Genomic DNA, 26,487 nt, shown 5'->3' on the forward strand with positions numbered 1-26,487 from the left:
TGAGCAGATTAGCGCTTGACCTGCAGGATTTGTTGCTGGGAACGCACCTGATTCACGGGAAGCAGAAAGAAAGATCTGGATTTAAATTTACCGTGGTTCTTTTTCACACCCGTCTCTGTAACTTTTAGATCATGATGTTTACGCAACTGAGGACGCAAAACTTTAAGAGAGAAGCTCTGTCGGAGTGACCAAAGCGAAGCCATGGCAGGTTTTATGCATTGCATTTTTCGGGGAGTTTTTTGGGCATTTCTCATCTGAGATCTGATGATGTGCGATATTCCTGCTGCCAGCGGAAACGTGTAATCCCTCCCAGATTACGGCGCACTGATGGATTGCGTCCTGTCGTCCAGTCGGCTGGCACTAGGGCCTAGCCAAACGAATCCAACCGGTATGTCTGCATCCTGACTGCTGAGGTGAAACCATTCAGGGCAGGTCATTCTGTAGGCACCTGCGTCCCCATCGGTGCCAAAGACGATGAGGAGAGCTGTACTCAAAGAAGCCGCCAAGCGATTCCCCTGGCTGGCTAATGTCACCTTGTACGGATGCTTATTCGCCGGCGGTGACCTAGTCCACCAGCTCATCGCTCAGAAGGAGCACATGGACTGGAAACACACTCGCAATGTCGCCATCGTGGCAATCAGCTTCCAGGGAAACTTTAACTACTTCTGGCTACGCGCCCTGGAGAGGCGCTTCCCTGGAAAGTCCGCCGGGATGGTTTTCCGCAAACTGCTGCTGGACCAAAGCTTCGCGTCGCCTTTGGCCACCAGTGTCTTCTACACCGGTAAGATGGGCAGCTTTCATTTTATCCACGTTAAGGGTTACAGAACTGAGAGTTTGCTTCATGTGAGTACCCCCCCCCCCCTTCAATGCGCTTTTGTTTGAAGCCAGCAAATATTATCTTTGGTCGGAACATCAAATATGAGAGTTATTGATTATTTTTCCAACTATAAATGTCAACCAGCCATCGGAGCCAGAGCGCAGACGCAGAATGACGCTGATAATGAGTGATAATTGGACAATCGGGACAAACCATTACTATAAAATCTAAAGAGTGTCAGTTTGTGAATGAGACTCTAACGTCTTAAATGAGTGTGAAGGTGAAGTGGTTTCCGGTCAAGGTTGTCTCTCAGTCAAATACTAAAGTGTTCAAGGTGAGGTCTTGTTCCATGGTTTTTAAATTTGTGCGTAAAGACGCACGTCCCAAGCCGTGCCTTAAACCTGCTCTCTGTTTCGCAGGGGTGAGCTTCTTGGAGGGAAAGGAGGACGTCTTTGAAGACTGGAGGGAGAAGTTCTTCAACACCTGGAAGGTGAGAAGCGCTTCAGCAGCTGCGCGAAGCGAAGGAAAGTCGCCTTTCCTTCACACACGGTAGCTTCTGCCGCTGCCAGCTCACAACCGGATTAACCTAGATTACGCCACCGGCACTTCTGCTTTTGCGCAGTGGGCTCGGCGCCCGGAGGAGAGCACGCGGGGTAATTCAGCCAGAGGATAAAAATGTCAGTGGGTTTCAGGACGTTCAGGAGCTGACGTCCTGCCAAGTGTGACTCATAGTATCATGTTGCTATGATTACAGTAAAACAGCTTCGGGTTACTTTATTTGTACCTGCAGTCGTGAGTCATCCATCCTCACATGCAGACAACAGTTATGCATAATACAATATCGTGAAAAACAGTGACTAAACACACACACACACTAAACAACAACAAAAAAAGTGAGCACCATTAGAAATCAGTCCATCAGAGGGACAGCTCAGAGTTCGAGAGGCTGAGGTGGTCTGAGTATGTGCAGAGGTGGGAGGGTGGATCTACTGGACAAAGTATGATGGAGCTGCCAGGCAGGAGGAGAAGAGGAAGACCTCAGAGGAGGTTCATGGATGTAGTGAAGGAGGAGATGCAGAGGATCAGTGTGACAGAGGAGGATGCTGCTGCTGCACTTCCCCATCTGTTAACTTGTAACCCACACCTAAACCTAACTTCTCTTTCATGTAATGTTTTCTAACCCCAGTCTTTTAGCTTCAGTGCTGAGCTCTAACCATGTTTGGTGGCCATGCTTCACTGTTTTTCTGAGATTGGAGTGGCTCCCTTCTATCTCTGTCTTATTCAGATCTTTTCTGCTTTATCACCTTTGTGTAAATTATACTCTAAGGAGTATAATAATTTGCACACACTAATTGAAGTGCAGTTGTGCAGGCGTTGCTGCTGAGTCTCCATTTCAAGCTGCGTTAAGTGAGTGGATTGAAACTGCGAGTGAGATATGTCCTCTTTTCTAACCTTAGAAGGATCGACAGTGACCTGATAGAGATTAATGTTTTAAATAGTAAAGCAACAGATGTTGCTGCGTGCAGTTTGGCAGCTCTGTGTGCGATGTTTTAATGAACGGAAGTATCCCAATCACAGTACCTTCACCTCAGTTCTACACTCATCCCTGACCTCTCCCTGGGATCCTCTCAGGTGTGCATGGAGATGGAAAACTCTGATCGTGTCTTGTTTTCTCTTTCAGACTGGACTCATGTACTGGCCATTCATGCAGGTGAACCTGTTTTTCATTTTTATTTGTTTAAAGTCAGAAAAAATAAAAACCTCAGAGGAGTGGAACTAAAAATCAGAGATTTTGCTGCTGTGCTGTCTGATATTATTTACTGGTAAATGTTGGTTTTTTTTCACATGAAGTATGTAGATTCAGAATCACAGTGTGCACCCCACTGACAGGAAAACCTCTCAGAAGACCCTTTTCCATGATGGTCCTCTTCTCTGCTTCTACTTTTCTAGTTCCTCAACTTCGTCCTGATGCCGTTGTACATGCGGACTGCCTTCATGGGCTGCTGCGCCTTCCTCTGGGCCACCTTCCTGTGCTTCTCTCGGCAGAACGGCGATGGCACGGCTGGTGTGGCTTTCGCGTTCATCATGGACCCACGTAAAACTCTGGAGGAGATGCGTGAGGCCCGGCTGGCCCGGAAGAAGCAAAAGACCCAACGGGAAAACTAAAGTGAGGAGAAAGGAGTGGAAGAGGATGCCGCTTCAGTCATTCAGGTTGTTGAGCCGTGGAGGAAAGACAGAGAGTCCGTTACCTCCACTTAAACCAGCACGATGAGAGCTGAGGAGCGAATGAAAGCAAAATCACTGAATACTCTCACTGTCTGTCACATACGCACACAAAGGTTTGACTGATGTGGATTTTGAAGGCGAGTTTTTAAATTAAGGGCATTGATTGACAGGCAGGAGTCTGTCAAGGAAGTTTATGAGTCCAGCATGTTTTATTGATTCTTTTTATGGCGATGAACGTTTTTAGGAAGCGACCCGACTTTATGAAAATATGATGTTGTTTGCGTACCAATTTAAAGGCTCTCACAGCTACAGGAGAATCTTCTAAAGCTACACAAAAAATGCAGTACTCCAGCTGGTACCCAGAACTTTTTAGTCAGTTTTGGTTAGATCAATCTGGTAACATCCACAAGGGTCAGCCTCAGGGTTCAGTAAACATCCATCCTTTTTCATGCATTTCATGCAAGCGACAAAAGGTAAAAGTCCTGCAGTTCTGCTCACTTTTCTTCAAACCCTCTCCCTTATTTTGCATCTTTATATAAAGCAATGGTAAATCATACGATTTAACTGTGCACAAGCGGCAACATGAAGCTTGTCCTTCATTTCTCGTTGCAAAGGTTCATTCGGTGTGAAAACTTGTTATTATATTTACTTCGAGTACACTGTGTGTCAAGGTCAAGGTCATTAAACTGGTTCCTGCTCAGGGAAGCATGAAGGCTCATTTAAACTCATTAGATCAGGTTATTTAATGTGTAGCTGAGACTTTTTTGGGTCAAATGAGGCTGCTGGTCGTCACCATTCAACCTCAGGGAGCTTAGAAATACACCAAGAAGCTGCTGAGATGCACTATATTGCCAAAAGTATTTGCTCTTCTTCCTTCAAACGCATATAAACTTGAGTAAAATCCGTAGGGTTTAATATGATGTCAGCCCACCCTTTGGAGCTATAACAGCTTCAGCCCTTCTGGGAAGACCTCACACAAGGTTTAGGAGTGTTCCCGGGAATTTTTGACCATTCATCCACAAGCACATTTGTGAGGTCAGACACTGATGTTGGATGAGAAGGCCTGGCTCACAGACTCGGCTCTAATTCACCCCAAATGTCTTTCATCAGGTTGAGGTCAAAACTCTGCAGGTCAGTCAAGTTCTTCCACACCAAACTGACTCATTCATGTCTTTATGGACCCTGCTTTGTGCACTGGTGTGCAGTCATGTTGGAACAGGAAGGAGCCATCCCCAAACTGTTCCCACAACATTGGGAACATGAAAATGTCCAAAATGTCTTGGGATGCTGAAGCATGAAGAATTCCTTCCATTGGAACTGAGGGCCAAGCTCAGCTCCTGAAAACAACCCCACACCATAATCCCCGCTCCACCAAACTTTACACTTGGCACAATACAGTGAGAGAAGTACTGTTGTCCTGGCAACCACCAAACCCAGACTCGTCCATCAGATTGCCAGATGGAGAAGTTTGATTGATCACTTCAGAGAACACATCTCTGCTGCTCTAGATGCTTTACACACTGCATCTGATCCTTTGCATTGCACTTGGTGATGTAAGGCTTGGTTGCCATGGAAACCTATTCTCTCGACACACTGTTCTTGAGTTAATCTAAAGGTCACATGAAGTTTGGAGGTCTACAGCGATCAACCTCTGCTCACTATGCGCCTCTGCATCCGCTGACCTGTGATTTCAGGTCGGTCTACCTCTTTGTAGCTGAGTTGCTCTCTTTCTCACTCACTTCCACGTTTTGTTTTTTTTATAAAACCACTAACAGCTGACTGTGGAATATTTAGTAGCGAGGATATTTCATGCCTGGTCTTGTTGCACAGGTGGCATCCTATCACGGTACCACGGTGAAATTCACCGAGCTCCTGAGAGCGACTCATCCTCTCACTAATGCTTGCATGTCTAGGTGCTTGACTGTACACGCCTGTGCTAATGGAAGTGATGGAACGCCTGAATTCAATGATTTGGATGGGTGAGTGAACACTTTTGGCAATATAGTCTATTTTTGCTCTGGACCAAAGTGAAGCAAACAGCGATGAATCAGCACTAAAGCAGCTGCAGGGTTAAAGCTGAACAGCAGATGTTTGCAGCTGTGGTGACATCTCGACTTCAAACATCGCAGGTTTCACTTGAAATAAACGGGGACATTTTATCTGACATATCGAGCCACAGCTACTGGTTTCTGATCTGATCTGAGCCTGCAGCACAGCGGAGCTCCTGAGACCAGTTTCAAGGGCTGATATTTCTGCTTTATACCAGTCGTGCCTTTTTCTCGTTGACAACAAGTCTGCAGATGTGTTTGGCTGACTGGTGACTGCCATCAGTTACAATCAATACTACGAAAGATGTGTGTTGCTGTATATTTATGTGTGTATGTACAATTAAAAACGTAGTTGCGCTGGGATGCACTGACGTATCTGCAGGATAAAAACTCAGAAAGGTTCACTCTGTGGGGAGTGTGATTGTGCTCAGTAAATGTCAAAGTAATCAAACTTGAGAATTTAAAGAATACCCGCTAATGCTACTAGATAAGTAATATTAAAAATAAATATACATGAAGGATCGAGCAGGCAGGTGAGCAGTTAGACAGTAAACATAGATGACTGTCAAGAATGTCCAAACTTTCTCTCATATTATGAAACAAGGCCAGCGATAAAATGTGTCTCTGACAACATCTGAGGCCAGAAAAAAGTGGAATCTTTCTTGATTTTTTTCTGCCCAACAACATAAAGGTGAAGATCTCCATCTGCATTCGAACCACTCACAAATTCAAGTGGCCGAGATGAGTTACTTGCATCGGGTGGCTTAGAAATGTGGTGGGGACCTTTTTAAAGGAGGCAGTTGAGATGGTTTGGGCATCCAGGTAGAATGTGTCCTGGGCACCTCCTTTTGGCCGATTTCAGGACACACCCAACTGGGATGAGACCCTGGCCTAGACCTAGACCTTCTTGGAGAAATTATATAGCTCATTTGGTCTAAGAACACCTGGCCTGGGTAGCCTGCTGCTAGTTGGACACAACTTTGGATTGGTGGGAGAACATAAATGGATTGATGCACAAGTAGAATTACAGATGTTTCCTCCTTACCTACTCCCTTCCTGCCCCTACAAGCGTGCAAACGTAACCTAAACCTCACGTTTATGTGGAGAAGAAACGACTGACCTGATGTCCTGTTTCCTGAGACGCGGTGTTACCAGAAAACATTGCACAGCTGGACACGTATCAATACAGATACACAAGAAGAAGAGTTAGACCATTACTAGAAGGTTACTTTACCTTACTGAAGGCCTGGAGGGAACCCAGAGGGCTCATTATAAGTTATTAGAGCAGGATACGTATCAGTGCATCCCACTTCTGCTGTGTTTGGTAGTTTGAAATGTGAAGTTACAACATTTGAATCCGGTTCTGTTACTTGAACCATCCAATACAGGTGAGTGACAAATTAAAGGAAAAGTAAAGTGCTGAACCAAAATCTCCCACCTGTGGTCAGCTGGGTTGAGATCATGTGACTGTGAAGGCCAGAGCTAGTGATGAATGTCATCTTCATCCAAACGCCCTGCTAGGCCCTGAAAAAGCAGAGGGAAGTGTTTCTTCACAGGATGAAGCAGAAGGAGGCAGCGAGCCTTCCCTCGCAGGTTTCCATCACTGGTTTTTCTTTAATTTGTCACTGTTCTGTATTTTGCCATCAGCCCAGAAACCTTACTGTGTTCACATCACTTACCTGAGTTACACGAGTTTAGATTTACAGATTCTGAAAGACTTTTGGTTTGGTGTTATCAGATGAGCCCTTCAGTGGATAAACCTAGAAATCCTGTTTTCCATGTTTAGAACATTAAACCTCAACAAATGTTCATTTATTTTGCAAAGTGGTTTATAAAAGTTATGACTACGATCTTACAGCGACTAGTTTACAGCCAGCTATGATGACCTCAGCTGTTCTGTTGTTCCATCACTTTAATATTTTCACAACGAGGCCACGTCTTTGTGCGTCCTTTTGACACGTGTTCACAGAGTAAACCTGACACCAATAAACCGGTCAAACAGCTCTCTCCTGTTGTCTCGAGTGGATGGGATTATTGTCCTGATTCGAATGAGATGCGATGGGAAAATTGTGTCCCGGTTAAGCCGTGAACAGTGAGGCTGTTGGACTGTTGAGCATTAAACAGGTGCCCGGAGCAGATAAAGACCACAGTGGCACTGTCACAGGGGTGGAGTAAATGTTGTTTCCACCCTCCTGAGACCCAGCCTGTTCCCTTATGTCCTCTGTAGTGGACATTTCATATGGGTCTCTATCTTTTGAGTTATTTGAGCTACCCCACTAAGTACTGATGTGCTAAAAAGACAACATTGTGGCCTTTCCAGTGATATTTCATGTGTTTGGGTGATCTTGTTTAGCTCCAAAAAGGCAGGAAATCACAAAAAAGTTAATCTGGAAGATACTTTTTTCCTCAGCGATGGGGACCAGAATCTCACGAGGTTCTCACGACGATATGCACCAATTCTTCTAGAATTTATCGTCCAATGAGAGGTTTTGCTTTTTATATAAGTTAAATGAAAAACAGTTAATACATTCTGATGAATTTTTCTGTGTTAGTCTCAGAATCATCCCACAGTTAACAGTTAAATATAGGAATCTTAAAGAGTCCCTGTCCATTTATACTGCAGCACCTGGGGAGGTGTTTCAGGCCAGTTTCTGGAATCTGATGCTCAAAGTCTTTTCCCAGCAGTGCTCAAAAATGAAAACTAAAATGATTAAATAAACACTTTAACTTAGTCTAAGTATTCTCTAAGATTTGACTCTTAAGTACATCACTCTAAGTTTATGTTTTTGTCTTGTTTTCCAATTTCTGGCAACTTGTTTGGCTAACCAGATCGAGCTATCCTGTAAAAATTGACAGACTGGCTTTAATTAAAACCTTTAATACAAACTCTTAAAAAGAGTCTTAAAACATTAGCTAACCTTAAATTAGGATTGATGCATTGTTTTGTTTTTAGTGTGCATAACAGGATAAGTCACTTAATGTACCGGTAAACAAGAGTGGAAGAGCTGAATATTATTTTAGCTAAATTATAGTGAAGAAATTCATGCTGACGTAAGAAAGCGTCATTATAAATGGGCTGGATATTTACTTTATAGCATGCACACAATATTTACGATTCAGAGACAGTGTTCTCTGTTTTACTCAAATTTCTGTGACCCATACACTGCAGAGATAACAGGAAAGCTGGATTTATTAAAGTTACTGATCACTACAGAAGTCTCAAAAGTGGTCGTCTAAACACATCATAGTGAAGTGAAGACTAAATCAAAGATCTGAGGTGAAAAATCAACAGCCCAGTGAGTCTTTGTTCTCACCAAAGAGGAAGTATTCTTAATTAAAAACAGTAAAATACAAATTATTACCTTTAAATGAGTTTAGTCAACTCTACTCCTCAGCACAGACAACTAATACTAATATAAGTAAGTAAACTCCAAAAACAAGTATGAATAAAATTAAAGTTAGATTTTACCAACACACAGTACTGACATCAGTCTTTTAATAGATTTCATTCTAAAAGCAAATAAAAATATTTCTTAAAACAGAGATGTATCAGTTTAACCAGACTGCCGCCAATGTCAGTGAAGGTCACATGTTCATGTTTATAATCTGCTGTCAGTGTGTGGACTCAAAACATGCAGCACAGATATGAAGCAAGGGTACAGTGTGTGTGTGTGTGTGTGTGTGTGTGTGTGTGTGTGTGTGTGTGTGTGTGTGTGTGTGTGCGTGTGTGTGTATAAAAGCTTTATGCTCCAGTGATGTGCGGGTGGATTAACCAGGATCAGATAGGCCTCCTTAATCCCTTTGCAAAAGGACAGAGTTGACCCAGTCATTCCGACCTCTGACCCCATCAACAGGAAGTGAAATTATTACCCAATCAGAGTGAAGGATGCTGCCAAGTGCCCTTCTTTTCTAACCCTGGGAAACATAAGCGACAGACTGTGAGGGGGCGGCTGCAGAGGACTTAAATTTAAGCACAGGTTTAGTAACTGATACGAAAAACACACAACGGTTAATATAAATAACCATTAATGACCTCATCTCAGTAAAAAAGCGATCACATGATGAAGCTTCTGTTGCCACCCAGTGTTGGAAAGTGATTTTGGTTTTTATAAAATTGTATAAAAAAAGCTGAAACTCACATTTGGGCTGGCAGAAATAAAAGTAACTTGAAGTAAGCAGACAAAGAAGTTGAATATTTAATATGCTTCTTGATCTCTTTTTAAATCACACATCCATACAGTTTCAGCTTTATCACACAGCTCCTTGTCTGGTTATGTGAAAACAACAAGTGGTTTATTTCCACTGAGAAACCCTGAGGTTTCTTTTGAGCAAGTACTTGGTGACAACACTCGTCCTGTGGTCTAATTGGCCACAGAGCCAGCGATGTCTGCAGACAGATGAAGGGCGACAGAAGCTGCAAAGGCAACTATGGAGGACCAGCACTGCCAAAATAATAAGGTCATAAATAAATGAATGGCTCAACTAAAAAACAAAACAAAAAACATGCACATATACATTTGCAAAAATGTATAAGAATGAACGAATCTTCCTTTAGCTGTCTGGCTTCTGTCTCACCTTGTTACTACCATCCTGTCCTGTCACACCAGCCCTTTATTTTACAGATTCTGAGCTGAGCTACATTTGCATGCAAGGCCACCTGAGTTGGCTGGAAGACTGTTTACTTAGCCTGGCAGGGCGAAGGACACTGTCTCAGCTTGACTCTGGACATACAGACACAGATACACCTACACTGATATGCACACACTGATCCCCCCTCCCTTCCAAACGCCTTCGATGCTTGTGCCCTACCGGGGAAGATGGCAGTCGACTGGACCAGCGCAGACATGCTGCAGGACCGGAAGCGCTGTCTACACCGGCTCTCTCTTACCCTTTACCCGCCCCTGTTGCTTGTCTTGTGTTTTTATGGTGTATTGATAGTCATGTGCTTTTTGTGCTGAGGTGTTTTTTCTGTTATCAAACTGATCTCCCACTAGGAGCTCAGTCTGAGTGGAGTTTTTTTTCTCCTCCTCTCTCCTCATGTTATGTATTTTCGTTGTTGTTTTTTTCCTATCAGCCTACCTTTCTGACATGTCTCCCCAATGTGATGTTTGTGTAAGTTGGTCAGAAGGTTCCTTTGTAAGTGCGCATGCGCCATTAGCGTGCTGCCTGCTGTAACCCTAATTTCCCTTGGGATTAATAAAGTATATTGATTGATTGATTGATTGATTGATTGATTGATTGATTGATTGTGACCTCACCAATATCCTCGTCATTATTGGTAGTGACTGAAAGAATAAGAACCAAGATACCAGTAGTAGAAATAAGCATCTTCTAAAAGTGACAGCTGCACCCTTCAGTATTGGCTCAACATCTGACCAGGATGCCTTGGACAAATGCTGGATGGATGGGTACATTATTATCTTCTCCAAACAATATTATTTCTTATGAATGTACTTTTTTCTTTAACAATAAGAAAACTTAAGGTGCACTCCAAGAGAATACAAAAATAATTTAATTGTCATCTTTGAACAATATGCAATGCAAACACAGGACTGTCATGAGCAGGGGCCCATTAAAGTAGAACGCACACACAAAATAAACAACAAGTAAATAAAAAAAGCTTTCCTGAACTTTTTTGCAAAAATAATTTACCACCCTTTCAAAAAACAAACAAAATTTGATCTATCTAAATTTATCACTTTTCTTTATGGCTGGCAGCTATTAATGAAACAAAAAAGTTTATTTATTTATTTGTATATATTTTATTTTGCAATTAAAAATAATAATGGTCTTGTTAATAACTTTTACATGCCTATTTTCTAAAACTTGTTTTTAATATTTGTTTTTTCGACCCATTTCCAACAGCACTTGAAGGCAGCATCCCCTGGTAATCCATCAAAAACGTCTAGACTGTTAAGATCCCTTTTGGCAGATTCCCCCATTCTACACTGATATCATTGCTGTGATTGGACAATAATTAGAAACCCCGCCTGTCAGTTCTTGATTGACAGACAGTTCACCAATAGCAAGAGGCAACGAGGCTCCCTTGTAACTTCTGATTGGTGGATTGGTCTGGACAATATGAATGGCAAAATGTATTGTTCGACGTCTTCCCAAAGAGCAGCAACTTTGCGGTTCTCCAACTTAAGGCGAGTCCGTTAAATTGGTTTGTTTGATCGATTCTGCTTGAAATTTCATCGTCCAAAGCGCCACGAGTTAAAGAAGACATGGAGAAGATTTAGAGAAGTGTTCAATCTGGTTAATTTGTCGTCGAACGGAGACAACTGTTGAGCGTAAGTAGCTGAAGTCATATGTTAGTCTCAGCGGGGATTTAAATGGTTAAACTCCGTTAGCCCAACTAGCTGGCTAGCGGTGGCTTGTTTGCAGTCATCTAACTTTGTTGTATACGAGTTAAAAACCAATACGACTCTAAAGGAATGTGTTACTAGTATTAAAAAAAGATAAACTAAGTTCTAGGTTTTGATGCAAGTCTTACGGTAACGCATGCTCATTAAGTTCCCTTTTTTTGGTCTCGCTCACAGTGTGACCAGACTCCGTGTAAGTTTTTCATTTAAACTCGTTTAAATTACTTCAATTGCATATAATATTTGTGGAAGTTGGAAATATTATTACGTTCTTGGACGCAACACGATATGCTTCTTAATTCGGCATACACTCAGGTGTTCCATAAACTGCACTTAAAACTGAATGATGTTCTCCAAGCACGCCGTTACACCACGGATAGCTGCGACGAGCGAACTCTGAAAGTTCAGATTTATTTTGTATAAATACTGCTTCTTTTCGTGCCGGATTATTGCGTAAACTCACAAGAATCATCTAAAAAGTTTTCCTACATCAGGTCCTGTTTTTTCACAAGCCTGTGTAACAATGAAGATAAACTGGCCGCTTTCAAACAGTAGTTCAGCTCTTTATTGAAATTATCCACAGACTAGTGTTGGTGTGTGAGAGAAGAGCCTGCCCTGGAGATGGGGGACCGGGAGCCTCCAGTGTTTGGGTCCCTGGAGGAAGAGCTGGAGTACTGGAAGGAGCAGGCTGCCAAGCACCAACAGAGGTATGGCCCCTGGTGATCTTCTTATAATTGTATTAATTTATAAACCCTAAGCTGTATATAGAATGAAGTGGATGTGTATCTTAATCTCACGTTAAATTCACCGCTGGTGGCGTGTTTAAAAATAGTTGGGAGTGAGACATGTTTATCACTGTGTTGCATCACCTTCTTCTTTTATCAGCGCTCGGAGTGTTTAGAAAACCAAATGTTTCTCTGTTCTCAGTGGATATTGGATTTCAGCACTTCCAGCTGTCGTAGGTTTTTGTTTCATAATGTGCCAAATGTTTTCGACAGGTGATCAGTCAGGGGCCGCTAAAGCACGTTTAACATACCCAGGTTATCTTTTCCTTATCTGGCTTCACTCGAACATCCACAGCCAGGCTGAGATAAATCAACCTGGGGTCTAACAGCGTAGCCGAGGCAGGGTTTGCAGCATCTGACCAAGCAGAAACACCGAGAGGTCTGCTGGCAGCAGCTGATTTTTAGGGCATGTGTGAATGAGAGTTGGCTTTACGAGGTTTATTCAGTCGGGCTAGAAAACTGTTGCTATGTTCATAAAGTTTATTTGAAGCCCAGAAGGAAAGCTGACTAAAAGCATGACTGTACAAGTTAATAGTCTTCTGTGTATCTCACAGTATTTTTATTTTTTATTGTTTCTGCTCCATCGCTAGGAGTGTTTAACACTCTGAGAGTAAATAACAGCCATCCATTCGCTTCCGCTTATCCTTTCCAGGGTAGCGGGGGGTGCTGGAGCCTATCCCAGCTGTCTTAGAGGCGCCTGAGAGACAGGTCGCCAGTCTGTCGCAGGGCTAACACACAGAGACACAGACAACCATTCGCACTCACATTCACTCACAGATTCACACCTATGGGCAATTTAGATTAATCAATTAACCTATCCTCACTAAGTGAGTAAAGAACACAAAAGCAAAATTCAAATTTGGGTTATCAATAAGTAAGAACGCCATTTAAAGTTGACATGTTTAGGCTCATAGAACAATAAAATGGTTTTTAAATCGTACCTAACGGAACGAAAAGCAGCAGTGAAGTTGCTTCAGAGGATCTTTTTTTGTTACTGGTGCTCTTATAAACTTCAGACGCTCTTACTAGCTGGGTGCCGAGGCCTAGTTTGTCTTCAAGCAATGCTGATGCAAATTTCCAGAGAGCTGATTGGCCAGTAGAAAGTGATTTCATACTTGTTGATTTGTGTTCACGCTCCTGAACAGGTTAGGTCTGGAGCTTAAGTTACCATGGTGATGAACCGCATGTGTAATACTGCTCAACGTCCCTGGGTCCTAAAGCTGCCTGCTAGTACGAGCTTTCAGACTGCAGGCGGGATGGTTTAGCACCCGGGCTGTTTTAATCTGGAGCTGTGTGTTGGAGTCTGATCAACACACAAATAAAAACAGGTTGTATGTTTCTCTACAGCCTGAGTTAGGGTTAGGGGCATATGTCGTTCAGCATTAGTGGGGCCTTCACAGATGTTCACATTACCAATCTAACGTGCACCGATGCTCCGCCAGGCCATCGCTGATGCAGGTCTTCTTGCAGTTTACTGATAAATAGGTTGTGTCTTTCCTTTGGCCTGGAGAATGATTTCAGACACTTGTTGCTGTAATCAAATGAAAAGTGAAAATAGATTTGTCAAAGACTATACATTTACTTGTAATTAGGGAGGTTTGCGAATGAAGGCCTTCTTCTTTTTCTTTTCATGTTACACAGCATCCCAACGTGCTTGTACAAAAGCTCGTCTGTCTGCAGACACACCTGGAAGAGAAACATTTAAAAATCTCTGGATACACCCCCCCCCCTCCCCCAGTTAAACAGCTTCCCATAATGCTGACTGTGGTTATGTTGGTCAAGTTGGGTCCAGCTGCATCTGGTTTAAATTGATCCAGATCTTTGTCTTAAACATCGTCTTGGTCTGATTGTTTTCACTGGAAGAACCAAACTTACAACCTAAGCTGTATTCATTTATGAGTTGGGATTGATTTGCAGTGAAAATATCCAACGGTAACAAACATGCGGGGCATGTTCTGTGTGTTTTCAGTGCAGAGGAAGCTCAGGAGGAATTGCAGGAGTTCCAGCAGATGAGTCGGGACTACGAGGTGGAGCTGGAGACGGAGCTGAAGCAGTATGAGGCGCGAAATCGCGAGCTTCTGGCTGCCAACAACCGGCTGCGCATGGAACTGGAAAACTATAAGGTACGGGAGACGGCAGGAGTTCTCAGTATTCTGCATCTCAGCTCTCCAAGCTAACTCAAGACTCTGAAAACTGAGACTCCACCAATGGAGAAATGAAACTTTCCAGCATTCAGCAGCAGAGAAGACCTCCACCAGAGCCCTAATTTTCAAGATACTCCCAGTGGTTCTCTAAAGCTACAGTCACAGTGGGGGAAACGGTGGTGGGAGACCACAGAATGACCAAAATTATTGCAACTGTGTGCAATGAACTTGAGCACAGGAACCAGGTCTGCGACCAGCTGCAGCCATTTACAATCTTCAAAGTGACTTTGGTGCGTAACAGTAGCAACAAGACAGTCAGTCTGCTACCAGCGTGCAACTGAATGAGGTGATAAATCAGCAAAAAGTGCAAATCTGTTGGAGCCGTGTACACTGAAATTCACATTAACAACTAGCTTTCAGAGTCCTTTATGCCCGATTCAAAATTCCCCCACAAATAGTGACGTAGTTGCTGCAGGATAATTTGCTTATTTTCCAGACATGCACATCATTTTTTAGTCAAAGTGAATATCTTAATGTGCTGAGGAAATGCAGCGCTTCAAACAGAAAAATAATGGGCAGATTTCAAATATGAGAATCTTTGACGAAGCAAAATGAAGAGAAATCTCCACCTAATCAAATACCTGCACCGCCTCACCTGGCTCATTTTGATGTGGAATGGCAGCAGCTTTACTCTGAGCTGTCATGGCTATGGGAGTCAGTTTCATAATTTATAAAGAAAAAGTAGTGAAAACCACAAATGAGACAGTTGTGTTCAATTTACTGTCTTTCCTCAGTTTTCTGTTTACTTTATTCACACAAAGTAAATGCTGAAAGGGTTATTGCACTGGTGACCGAACCTGTATTAGGCTTGGATATATTGCTAATTTTTCACAGTGTTTGATGTTTAAAAAGCATAAATTTTGTCTTTTAAGATCCTGCAGAAACTCTGAAAGGAGCTTCTGTGATGCAAGTCCGTATCTAAACCTGAACTAAAGTGTTCAGCCGTCTTTGAATTTGCATTCAGCCGACTGACCGTTGAAGCGCTTTGACGAGGATTTTCATATCGCTCAGCTGATTGCGAGTCGGGTTTTCTGGCTCCGGTTTGCCTGCAGTGAAGAGGAGCCGCTGCTCAGCGTAAGCAGCGAACTCTTCGCTCTCACAGAGGATCGATTCAGGCCAGAGAGAGGCAGCTGACGCCTCCTGTGCTCTGTCTGTGTCTGGAGGGGATGGCAGTACCTCCAGAAGATCCTTTACAAATCTCATTAGTTTGTCCTGCTGCTGTGCACAGAGCCGGGTGTGCGCCGGCATTTTGAGGAGCTCGGTTGAAAAGCAAAAAGAGGACAATAGCACAGAGTTTGTTCATGGTGGGTGCTGCGCCCCCGGTGCCAGGCGCAGTGAAAATGACGTCATTGCATTGTGTTTTATGGTGAACTGTCCCCACACGCTGCAGTGATAACACGGTTTAACAGCTGCATCTGCTGTTGCTCTCACTGCTCAGAGCCAACATCAACCCTGACGCTTGCTTGTAATGATGATGGTGCCGTTTTTCCCTCGTCACACAGAACGCAGCAGCCTGACGCTGGATCCAGACTTCTGTGGAGCGTCTGTGCAGACGGCTCCGGCATTTCCGCCTTTGTGAGCGGCATCGATGGGGACGGTGGTGTCACCAAAACGTTGGAAAGAGCAATACAGAATAATTTACTCATAGATGTTGTTTTTTATATTAATAATCCAAATATGCAGCATGATTCGTGACTAAAGCTTTGAAATAAATGGAGTAAATGCTGAGCTCTGGCTGCTGTCTGTCGTTCACAAGAAATCTGAGAAAATTTTGACGTCCTGGAGGCGAACCCTGCCACCTCAGACCACGGTTCTTATTTTTGAGGTGATTTTAAAAAAACAAAACATTCAGGGTGTACGAAATAAGAGACAGAGTTCAGATGGTCTCACAGCACAGAAAAAGCTTCATCTCGGAACGATTGTGTATGCAGTTTTTTTTCTCTTTTTTTTTTTTTTTTGCCATGATTCGGTCTGAGGCCAAAATAACTCCAGTAAAGTAAGCGAAGGACCAGATTTTGGAGACCTGAGCATAAACATGGCAGACACTGTGCTGAATCAAACATTTGAGCCAAAACTTTCAACCTGGCATAAAAGATTCGACTAAAGAAATGTGAACATGTGAAGTGTTTTTGTGACAGACTGCGTGTAACCAAGTGCCTGAAGATGCAAATGAAATTTGGTTCTTTGCTAAATTGTTTATATGGAGACACGACACTGACTCGTCGCTTTAGCTTTGGAGCCTTTTATGCTTGAATGATTCGTAGGTCGGTGTGAAGCAGCTTGACAAACAAAATGTTCTGACAGAGCTCGGGTCCAAAGGCTGGATTGAAAACGAGGGAAAAAAAGCTCCTGGAGTCTGACATTTGTTTATAAAGGTTGAATATTATGCCTTCAGTCGTGGTTTCTTCATTTGTGAGGCATTTGAAAGGTGGTGCACTGAATTTGATTCTTGAAACGGTTTGTTTTTACTAAAAGTTTATTCATTTATTTCTGCTTTTAAAGCTGAAATCAATCCTCTTGAATATTTGTTGAGGTTTAAGCCGAGTTCCTGAAGATCTGCTCCACTCCAGCCGCCAAGGTCTGTCTTTATTTTTCTTCTGATTCTCTCTCTGAATGTATTTTTATTTTTCCTGTATTTTCGTCCCTCCTGCCAGGATAAGTATGAGACGCAGCACTCCGAGGCCTGTCGGCAGATCTCCAGCCTGGAGGGAGACCTGGCTGAAACCACTGCCGTCCGAGACCAGCTTCACAAATACATCAGAGAGCTGGAGCAGGCCAACGACGACCTGGAGAGGGCCAAGAGGTCAGGAGGAGCATGAGCATGGTTTTATTGAATTTCCAGAAATAAATGAAGAGATTAAGTTAAGTGGAGGTAAAAAAAAAAAAAAACTGGAAAATTGTACATCTGTCCACCAAAACGGGCTCGAAACCAGCAGACGACAAATGTAAAGAAACAACAACAAAAAGCTGCAGGGCTCCAGGTTTACTGATTTATTAAATCAATTTTAAAAAATGCGATTTTGAACATACATGCTCTTAAATCAGATGATGATTGTGGTACCACCTTAAATCACAGCGCCCAATCAGTTGTTTGATATTGTCCAATTAAAATATAAAAATGAGCTTTAAGATATTAATATTTTTCAAAAAACAAAATATTAAATATACAGAAATAAAACATTTATAAAATATGAACAATGTATGTATTTATAACCTATTAAATAAATTAGAAGAAGAATAAACAGTGAAAATAATTGAAATCATTGGAGAATAAATAAAAATAAAAAATATATAAATGTAATAAGGAAAAACTCCAAACATTCATAGATGATTTTGTAAAATAAATCCTTTTTTTTTTTTTAAACATGCACTAACCAGCTGGTAAAAATTTAATGAAGCAGGCTGAGGAAAAAACAAACGAGCAAAACCCCGGTAATCTGCGTCTCAGACCTTTTACAGTATAAATAGAAAGAGTGCAGAGAAATGCAAAAACAGCTTCTCTGATCTTTCGCGGATGCCAGTGTTCACATTTTGGACAGAGAAGACAGATGATTTAAAAGAGCGGTGAAAGAAGCATCTATGTCCACTGTGAGTGACCATCTTTGAACAGAGGGCGGGGCTTACGACACCAACTGTCTGCCATCTGTAATCCAGTTTTGAGATCCTTCCCAGACACCTTAACGCCCACTCACATCCTGGGCCATCTGACCTCAGGAAATCACATGATAGGGTGGGGCTAGGCTTCACAATGGGTTCACCTGAAACCATGGCTGATTGTGACCTACACTCGTTTTCACACCTTGGCTCATGTGATTAGGTAGAGGATCAACAGGGGGTCCATGACCCTCTTGGAGACACTCCCACAGGCCTTAAAATCTGGGACTCTCCACCAATTACTTTTAGAACTGAAGAAGCTTCTTGCATGAAACTTCTTGAAGAAACCTAAAGGAATCCAGAAGCTTCTCTTTCCAAGCTCCTCCTTAGACTACGATGACCTGGATGATGGAGAACCTTCACAGACGTACTGTCTCTGTGATTAAAATTAACGAAGTGTTTGAGAGGAGATCAGCAGCTATAATTTCATCATCATCATCATCGTTTATTTGTATAGCACTTTAAGAACACACTGGGCAGACCAAAGTGCTGAACAACACAGCACAACACCGATCAAAACAACTAGCGAAATTAAAAATACAGTACATGTTCCTGTCATGTGACACCAAGTACCTTCTGGTTTACTTGGGTTATAATTTTTTCTTGCTTTGCTCCCATCTTACTACCAGATTGGAAGATTTCAGACAGTTGCGAGTCATTCAAGTAGTCTAACAGCTGGGTATGTGCAATATTCTTCAAGATCTTGCTTAAAAAGGGAAGTTTGGAGGTTTAAACCCACTAGGAACTTGACCGGTTAACAGACTAGTATTGATAATTTTCAGGTTAAGGTCCAATGGTAGGAAATACCTTTTGGAGAAAGCGGGGAGTAACAACATCGTTCGGGGAACCACAGGGCTTAGCATGTAGCACCAACTCCTCTAAATCAGGCAGAGAAATTGGTGCAAAGGCAGGGAATAGACTTGAGCAAGGAGCATGCATGGGCGGATCAACAATAGATGGGATCGGAGGCCTCAGGCTAGCAATCTTGTCCATAAAAAAGGTAATAAACTTATTGCACGTAGCCTCAGAGGACGGCAAAAGGTCGTAACCCTCCATGTTAAGTACAGAATTTATAGTATTGTATGGGTATGTGAGTTGGCCGAAATAAGTTGAGAAAAGTAGGAGTGTTTATCGGCCTTAACTGCCCTCTGATAAGCTTTCCAGCTCATTTTTAGGGCTTCCAGAGAGACATGCAATCCATCTTTTTTCCACTGTCTTTCACATCTCCTACATTGTCTTCTAAAAGCTCACGTACGATCTGTTAACCATGGACTAGTCTTAGATTTACATTTTCTTAGCCTCAAAGGGGCAACAACATCAATCACAGATTTACAAGCAAAGTCAAAATACAAAAGTAGGTCATCTGCAGTGGGCAACTCAGGGGGATAAGACATGAATCTGTCAAACAATATAGAAAAACGTTCAGCAGTATCAGAGCCAAAGGCTCTGATAAGGTTTTTTCAGTTTTGATCTTTCATAACTTCAGAAGTTCAGGAGATCATGAAAAACACTTTTTATAGTTTCAACAGCAAAACTGCAGCGGCTCTGGTGTCTGCTTATCTTCATGTCTGCTTTGCTGTTCTCTTTCCTGGTCTCTCTTGTCATAGGGCAGAGTCGCTGATTTTTCATGCAGTGACCCTGTAAACGGTCTGTTTTGTGACGTTTCCGGTTCGGTGCCTTTCAGGGCGACCATCATGTCACTGGAGGACTTCGAGCAGAGGATGAATCAGGTCATAGAGAGGAACGCCTTCCTTGAGAGCGAGCTAGATGAGAAGGAGAACCTGTTAGAGTCCGTCCAGAGACTGAAGGACGAAGCCAGAGGTGCAGCGCTGCGCGATCTTTTTCTTCAGCAGTTTTGTTCGTGTTTGTTTTTGCTCGTCTTCATCATTTCTTTGTGTGTCTGCACAGACCTGAGGCAGGAGCTCGCCGTGCAGCAAAAACAGCAGGTACAGGAGAGGAAACCGTCCTTCAGCAGTGCAGCCAAAGAGTCTTCTTCATCAGCGTCATCCTCCTCGGCTGGGCTGCCCACCCCTCCTCTCACCCCGTCAGACAAAAGAACAGAAGACAAACCCGCGTCTTCGTCCTCTAACCAGCCCCTTCCCTCCGCCGTCACGCCGTCCAGACCCCCCGCCTCCGCAGAACCCCTCAGCACCCCGCAGCCCCCCGTCAGCAGAGGTCAGTCTATGTTCTGTGGTGGTGTTAACCTTTTTATCATCCAGCTCTGTTTATGAAGTGTGACTTTCTCAAAATGTGCTTGAAACACAACCTGAGCTCTTCTATAATCAGTCATATCTGAGCCACAGCGATTCCAAGAACATGCTTTATGCCCGATTCAAGAAAAATCTCCAAAAAGTTTCAGATCCCTACAGCTACACTCTCTTTAGTGACACTAAAACTATAAAAGCTTCTGGCATCATAAAAAACAATGCTGTTCTTTTCTTGCTGCTAATTATGGATTTGCCCGCGATAAGCGCTCAAACTGCTCGGCTGAAATCCAACCAAACTGCCCGTGTTTACTGCTGCTGGGAAAGGATCAGCGGCGATCCTGATTGGTTGGTGAGCTGAATGAGCTGCCCCGCGGTGGAAACTACACAGAAAATACTGGGGGCTCATTTTGTAGTTGGCAACAGTATCCAGGAAGACAAGAAAATATCGTGTTTTTTTTTTTTTTTTTTTTTTTTTTTTTTTTTTTTTGTGTTGTTTGTCTTTTCTGAACAAAACTGCCAGTGGAATGGCTGCAGCAGTACTTTTAATATAGAAAATCCCCTTTGGTGTTTATTTTCTGTGGATCGTGAAGGATAAATAGGTCGAGCTCAGTAAAGACCCTTAATGTTCAGCGTTTATGGCACAGATTGAGATGTGACCAGTTCCACCATCATAAAGGCAAAACTACACACCTCATCAAAAACCAGTAAAAGTGTGAAAACATGCAGACCCACTTCATTTGTAAATACATTTGTAAGTGTCAGCTGTCCTGCATGGGTTACCCTGATCCTGTGGAGTGGGTTTTGCAGCAGTAGTCTCAGTTCTGCAGCTTCAGTTTAGGTCCGTGTGGGTCCATGAGTCAGGTCTCATCCTGCTGCATGTTCTGGTTAGACTGACATCACCGGTGGAGTCTGACTCTGTCAGAGAAACACGAGGCAGGAAAGGACAGAGCTGACTTGTCAACAGTGACTGAACTTTCACAATAAGAGTGTGATAAGTTTGAGTTGGCTACAGATGATGATCATATTCATGAATCTGATTATTTGTGAATGTTTTTTTTTTTTTAAATAACTGCTTTATCGAGTGTAAATCGGTCATCCTTGCTGCTTGTCTGTTTTCGTTATCGCTGTGAGCTGTGTGTTTGTTTCTCAGGTGAAAGCCTGTCTGGGACCCCGCTCACCACATCGGCGAGGATCTCTGCTTTGAACATTGTCGGAGAGCTGCTGAGGAAAGTCGGGGTAAGAAGCTCGGCTCATGTTTTTCATCATCTGACTTACCGTCATGTGATGCTGCAGGCAGTTTCTCAGAGTCCATTAAACATTACACACAGTCATCTTTGACTTTTGGGAAGAATAACACAGCCAGTGATTTTTTCTTTCTTTCTGTTTTTAAATCACCGGTACAGAGTGAAGACAGTAACTTGGCATATTTTTTAGATAAACAATAGTAAGATGGGAGCAAAGCAAGAAAAGCCTTAAAAATTATACCCCAAGTAAACCAGAAGGTACTTGGTGTCACATGACAGGAACATGTGGTCCGTTATGGCCGGTGGTTTGTGACGCTCATTAAATCAGAGATTTGAACCTTTCTTTTTTTCCTTCTCCGTTCAGAGTCTGGAGTCCAGGCTGGCATCGTGTCGGGAATATGTCCAAGAGCAGACGGCGAATCGCAGAGCTCACGCTGGTGGACAGGGGGCAGCAGCGGGTCAGAGCAACTCCTCAGAGAGCCATCCAACCAACGGCCTCTACAACAAGGGGTGAGCTTCTGTGCAGCCATGAAAGGCAGCGTAAGACTCACTGTAAGTCTCCTGCTTATCAGGGGAGCCTTCATATTACTGAGAGAGGCCTAAAAATTTGGGATGCATGTGTTTGGTCATCTAAACTTTCCAGTGTTGCTTTCCTCGCCGGTCAGCATCGAACGCATTAGTGAGATGAACGACTGAGTCTCTTGCTGTAACGTACGATGCTGCAGTCCCGGGTTGTTCTGCAGGACAGATTTACTGATCTTTATTAAAGTCCGTCCTGTGAAGTGGAATTACTCACTCTGTTGTCTCATCAGAGATGACACTGAAAGACGTTCAGAGGTTGTGACCGTTTACTGAGCTGCTGTGTTACTTGTTGTGTTTCCAGGCTCGTTAAGAGGTTGGATTTAGGAGCTGGATCCAAGCTGCTGCTGTGAAAGTAAAAATGCTGCTCGGCCCGTCTTCTCCATCCACCCCGGGTCTCCCGAACGTGACACAGGTATCGCCCTTGTCGCCTCTTCAGGACACAGAGTACCGAAGCTCTGCGGACACGTTACTCCGGACACGTGGGGATTTTTTTGTTTCTTCGTTAACAGGACTCTTTTCAGCACTCGCACTTGGCTTTGAACTGATCTACTGGACCCTCTCAGCTCCTTTTGTTTGGATCTTCTTGTTTTCCCCTCTCCCTCTAAAGTTTTGTTCAGATTAAACACAAAGTGAGCTTGAGAGACGTCTGATGGCTGAACACTGGACAGGCACCTTTATGCACACACCGGGGGGAAAAACTGCCTTTAAACCTCCCGACAGTCAAAAAGCTTCCACCATCAGGAGTGTCTCTGATTTCACACAGAGAGGAGATGATAAGCACACGTGGTGGCCTAGAAAGACGATATGTTTACACATTTTTACAGACTGAGCAGAGACTTTGACCCTACATTACTTAGGGCTGGGCAATGTGTCGATTTGGTAAATACGTCGATATATTTTCAAAAAATACACATGGTTTACTTCTACGTGTAGTGTGAATAATGACTTGAAATTTAACGGTACATGTTAACTTAATGTTTGTGGTAGCAGAAAACTTGAGGAGAGGGAAATCACTCCAGACTTCGTTAACAAAAACACATTTTTACCTCGCAGAAAGCCGGATTTACCCGTCACTTCAGATCCAAACTGACTGCAGGGTTTCTGCCGTTGTGCTACAACCCTGCCCGAAGCTGCTGGGATTAATGTAACCACTGTAACCACCTTTATTATAGTAACTAAAGCTAAACTAAAAGTGCGGCGTGCCAAGTCAACTACTAAAGGCCCATCTTGAGCCAGGAAATACCCCGGAGGTGTTTCCCAAACTCCCATGCCACCACGTTTATTAGAATATTAATAATAAAAAACTGAACTGAAACTAAAAATCCACTGCAGGAACCAACCGAAACTATTGAACGACTAACTCTGCCAGTAACCCAGAAAAGCCACCGCCGTGCAGTAACATGAACTAATGATGAGCCGCTTCTGCTATGGCAGGTAAACTTCCTGTTTTTGTGAATGGAGTCTGGTGGAGCGTAGCAGCTTCATGTTTTACCACAAAGAGCAACTGTGAAAAGTCTTTGAAACAGAGCTTCCACCTAAACCCACAGTGACTGAACCTCAAACAAGCAGCGTTTATGTTCAACAGCAGAAAGAAAGGTGGACACAGACTGTTGGTTAGTGGTCATGTGACCGCTCAGGATGTAATGTGTATTAATGTTTTTGTCCATATCGCCCAGCTCTAACATGACTGAAGATTTTACTGCTGACTGAGGCAGCAAAGCTCAGAAGAAATAGTGTTGTTACCTTTGACCTTTTATAAGGAAGTCACAGACAGCACGGTCACAGAAAGGTGACGTGAGGGGATTAAAAAAAACTCAATTTTTGAAGGATGTTGCGACACCAGGTGACCATTTTGGGATGTATCTATGAAAGGTGTCTAAATGTGTTTATGACGATTAATTGAATGTGAGAAGTTGGCTCCTCTGCAGCTCCATGTGGCTCTTTGGCCTCGTTCTCTGTGGTTCACTCTTTGCCTTCCGGTTCTCGGGCAGTTCTCCATGAATTTCATTTTAGTTTGTCAAACTCAGACTAAAATCTAAATGTAAGATGAAATAAAGTCGGTGTTAGTGAGGTTCTGTGAAAGAAAAAACCTTTAAGTGACTTAAATTTGGTAAATTTCCCTTTAAAATCCCCCCCCCCCTTTTTTTTTTTTTTTTTTAAACCCGTCGACCTCTAGCCCATAAATGTGATGAGCCTAGAATAGATTGAGGTGGGCAGAACACAGTAAACGGTTTTGATTGGGTTTATTAGTGTTATTGTCTTAATTATGGACTTCCTGAGTTTGTCATTAATAACCTGATTGTAGAGGAAGGAGGGTTTCTCACAGTTTAAGTTTGTGGCTGTCTGTCCACACATGTGGCGTTCATAATTCTGTCATCTACAATTATTTCACGAAGACTAACCAATGGACATAATGAGCTGGTCTAACTCCACCCTCCTGGATTGTAACTGGTAGTCTTTGTTCTCAGTGTAGTGCAGCGTAAACCAGTTCTTCACCACTTTGCTGTTTTTAACTCGCAGTCCGACTGCAGGATGAAACTTTCTGAAGAAGCAGCTGAATGATTTCTTTCAAAATTGGAGTGAAAGCATTGTCCACCTCCAATGGTGCGTTCACACTAAAGAATCGAAGAATCATCATATGAAAATCCACAATTATTCAATCGTGACAGCCAACGAGACGAGGAAGAGTCCAGCCCATAGCTGGAATAAAGTTTCAGTAGCATATTTTCAGAGTTTCACAGGAAGTCTTCCTTTTCTCCACGTTCTCCAAGTTAAGTTGAGTAATGCCTCGAGATTCAAACAGCGACTGGTGTCAGGAGAATCTCAGCTGATCGCCTGAAATATTTTTACCTCCATTCATGTCACCAGCTCTCCTTCTTTGCATAAACTTTGATTCTTTTTTCTGTGAACGCACCATAACGCTCAGATGAAGAAGATGAACCCAATAAAACCGGTTTTATTTCTCTGTGTGGTGGAAACATTAGGAAAGATTAGCCGTGGATATTCATCGTTCCTGGATGATGATTACTGATGATTCTGGAGACTTCCCTTCAGACCAAAGTTCAGTTTTATACTTAAAATGTCTCACTTAAATCATCAGATTGACATGAAATTTACAGGTACCATTAATGCCTCTAACAGGGTGAAACTTTATAACTTATTGTAAATTCCTGCATTAAAAAGATCTACTTTTTAACCTTCCAAAACGAACCAAAGCTACCAACAGAATGTAAATAACTGCTATAAATTTGTGCCCAAATTGTACCAGGATAGAGTGCAGCAGGTCTGGGAAAGCAGCCGCAACATCTGGTGAAACACTGCCCCCTGCTGGTTAAAGATTGCAAACGGTAGTTACAAAAAGTACCTCTGGCGACCCTCAGGATATTTCAGATGAGCTTTTATGCTTAGAAAACTATTTGTTCCGTCCAAAGGTTTGATGTTATAGCTAACGTGTAGATGTTAGACTATTCTAATGATGGAGATTTGTGAGATCTGTGTGGCAGACGGGTAGTTTAGGCACTTTTTAGTCTGTGGAGACATTTGTTAGATCCCTCTGCAGGGCCACTTCTGTCTTTCCAGGAGTGAAATCTGAAACATCTTCTGTTTCTTTGGAGATTCGATTACTTCAGTGAAGGCTACTCGTGTTTTATGTTAAAAAAAGTATGTCGTAGTGTTGTCTACTCACTGTAGGGTCACTAAAATGTAGGATGAGGATGTGTAGGTTGGGTTGCTCAAGTCTTGAGGCAGGACCTGTTATAAGTAGCTGCTCAGGGTGGGTGTAAAGCAACAGGCTCTGGTGTTTTTCTTTTGCCTTATGTGACTCTGTAAAATAAAGTGCTTGCATGCTCACATGAAGTGCTGAAGACCTGTTCTGGCCTTTGTTGTTTTTTACCTTCAGCGCTGCTTCTGAAAAAGCAATAAAACTTGAAACGCACAGAAGGATTGCCCTTTTTCATTTTTATTTATCACAGGAAGTGGAAAAAGAAAACATTTGTAAGAGTTTGGTTTCAGTTTGATATCATTTCTGTGGTTTACAGAGCACAGACTCCTGCTTCACCCTTTGCCAAGTGTGGGAGACTTTGAGCCTTGGCGTTCGTATCTGTGAGATTTAAAACCAAATGCGTCAGGAATTAATGTGGACCCGGTTGGATACATTCAGTTTCCAAACATACAGATTTTCTCTAAATATTCCTGAAACCTTCAAAGAAAGTCCAGAAAGGATCGCCTCAGTTTGTGCGCTGAAGAGTTACATATGATCTCCCGAATCCCGGCAAAGCCAGAAGGTTGTTTGGACAAAACAAAAGATCTACAGGTAATATTTTTACAGGAAAGTCACACTGATGACACAAACCGAG

The 26,487-nt window shown here is 42.8% G+C and overlaps 2 protein-coding genes across 2 annotated transcripts; both read left to right on the plus strand.

The window, feature by feature from the left end:
* Positions 1–25: 25 nt before the first annotated feature.
* On the plus strand, positions 26–7,098 carry LOC134626551 (mpv17-like protein). The gene is made up of 4 exons (XM_063472475.1): positions 26–781; positions 1,237–1,307; positions 2,499–2,528; positions 2,768–7,098. The coding sequence occupies exons 1-4, from the start codon at positions 475–477 to the stop codon at positions 2,981–2,983; spliced, it is 624 nt and encodes a 207-aa protein (XP_063328545.1). The 5' UTR covers positions 26–474; the 3' UTR covers positions 2,984–7,098.
* A 4,114-nt stretch (positions 7,099–11,212) lies between these two features.
* On the plus strand, positions 11,213–26,062 carry LOC134626552 (nuclear distribution protein nudE homolog 1-B-like). The gene is made up of 9 exons (XM_063472476.1): positions 11,213–11,384; positions 12,040–12,163; positions 14,211–14,364; positions 17,100–17,248; positions 19,784–19,920; positions 20,008–20,274; positions 21,457–21,542; positions 21,915–22,060; positions 22,434–26,062. The coding sequence occupies exons 2-9, from the start codon at positions 12,078–12,080 to the stop codon at positions 22,480–22,482; spliced, it is 1,074 nt and encodes a 357-aa protein (XP_063328546.1). The 5' UTR covers positions 11,213–11,384; positions 12,040–12,077; the 3' UTR covers positions 22,483–26,062.
* The last annotated feature ends 425 nt before the right edge of the window (positions 26,063–26,487 follow it).

The sequence above is a fragment of the Pelmatolapia mariae genome, linkage group LG4 (assembly GCF_036321145.2).
Source record: "Pelmatolapia mariae isolate MD_Pm_ZW linkage group LG4, Pm_UMD_F_2, whole genome shotgun sequence".
In the NCBI taxonomy this organism is placed as follows: Eukaryota; Metazoa; Chordata; class Actinopteri; order Cichliformes; family Cichlidae; genus Pelmatolapia; species Pelmatolapia mariae.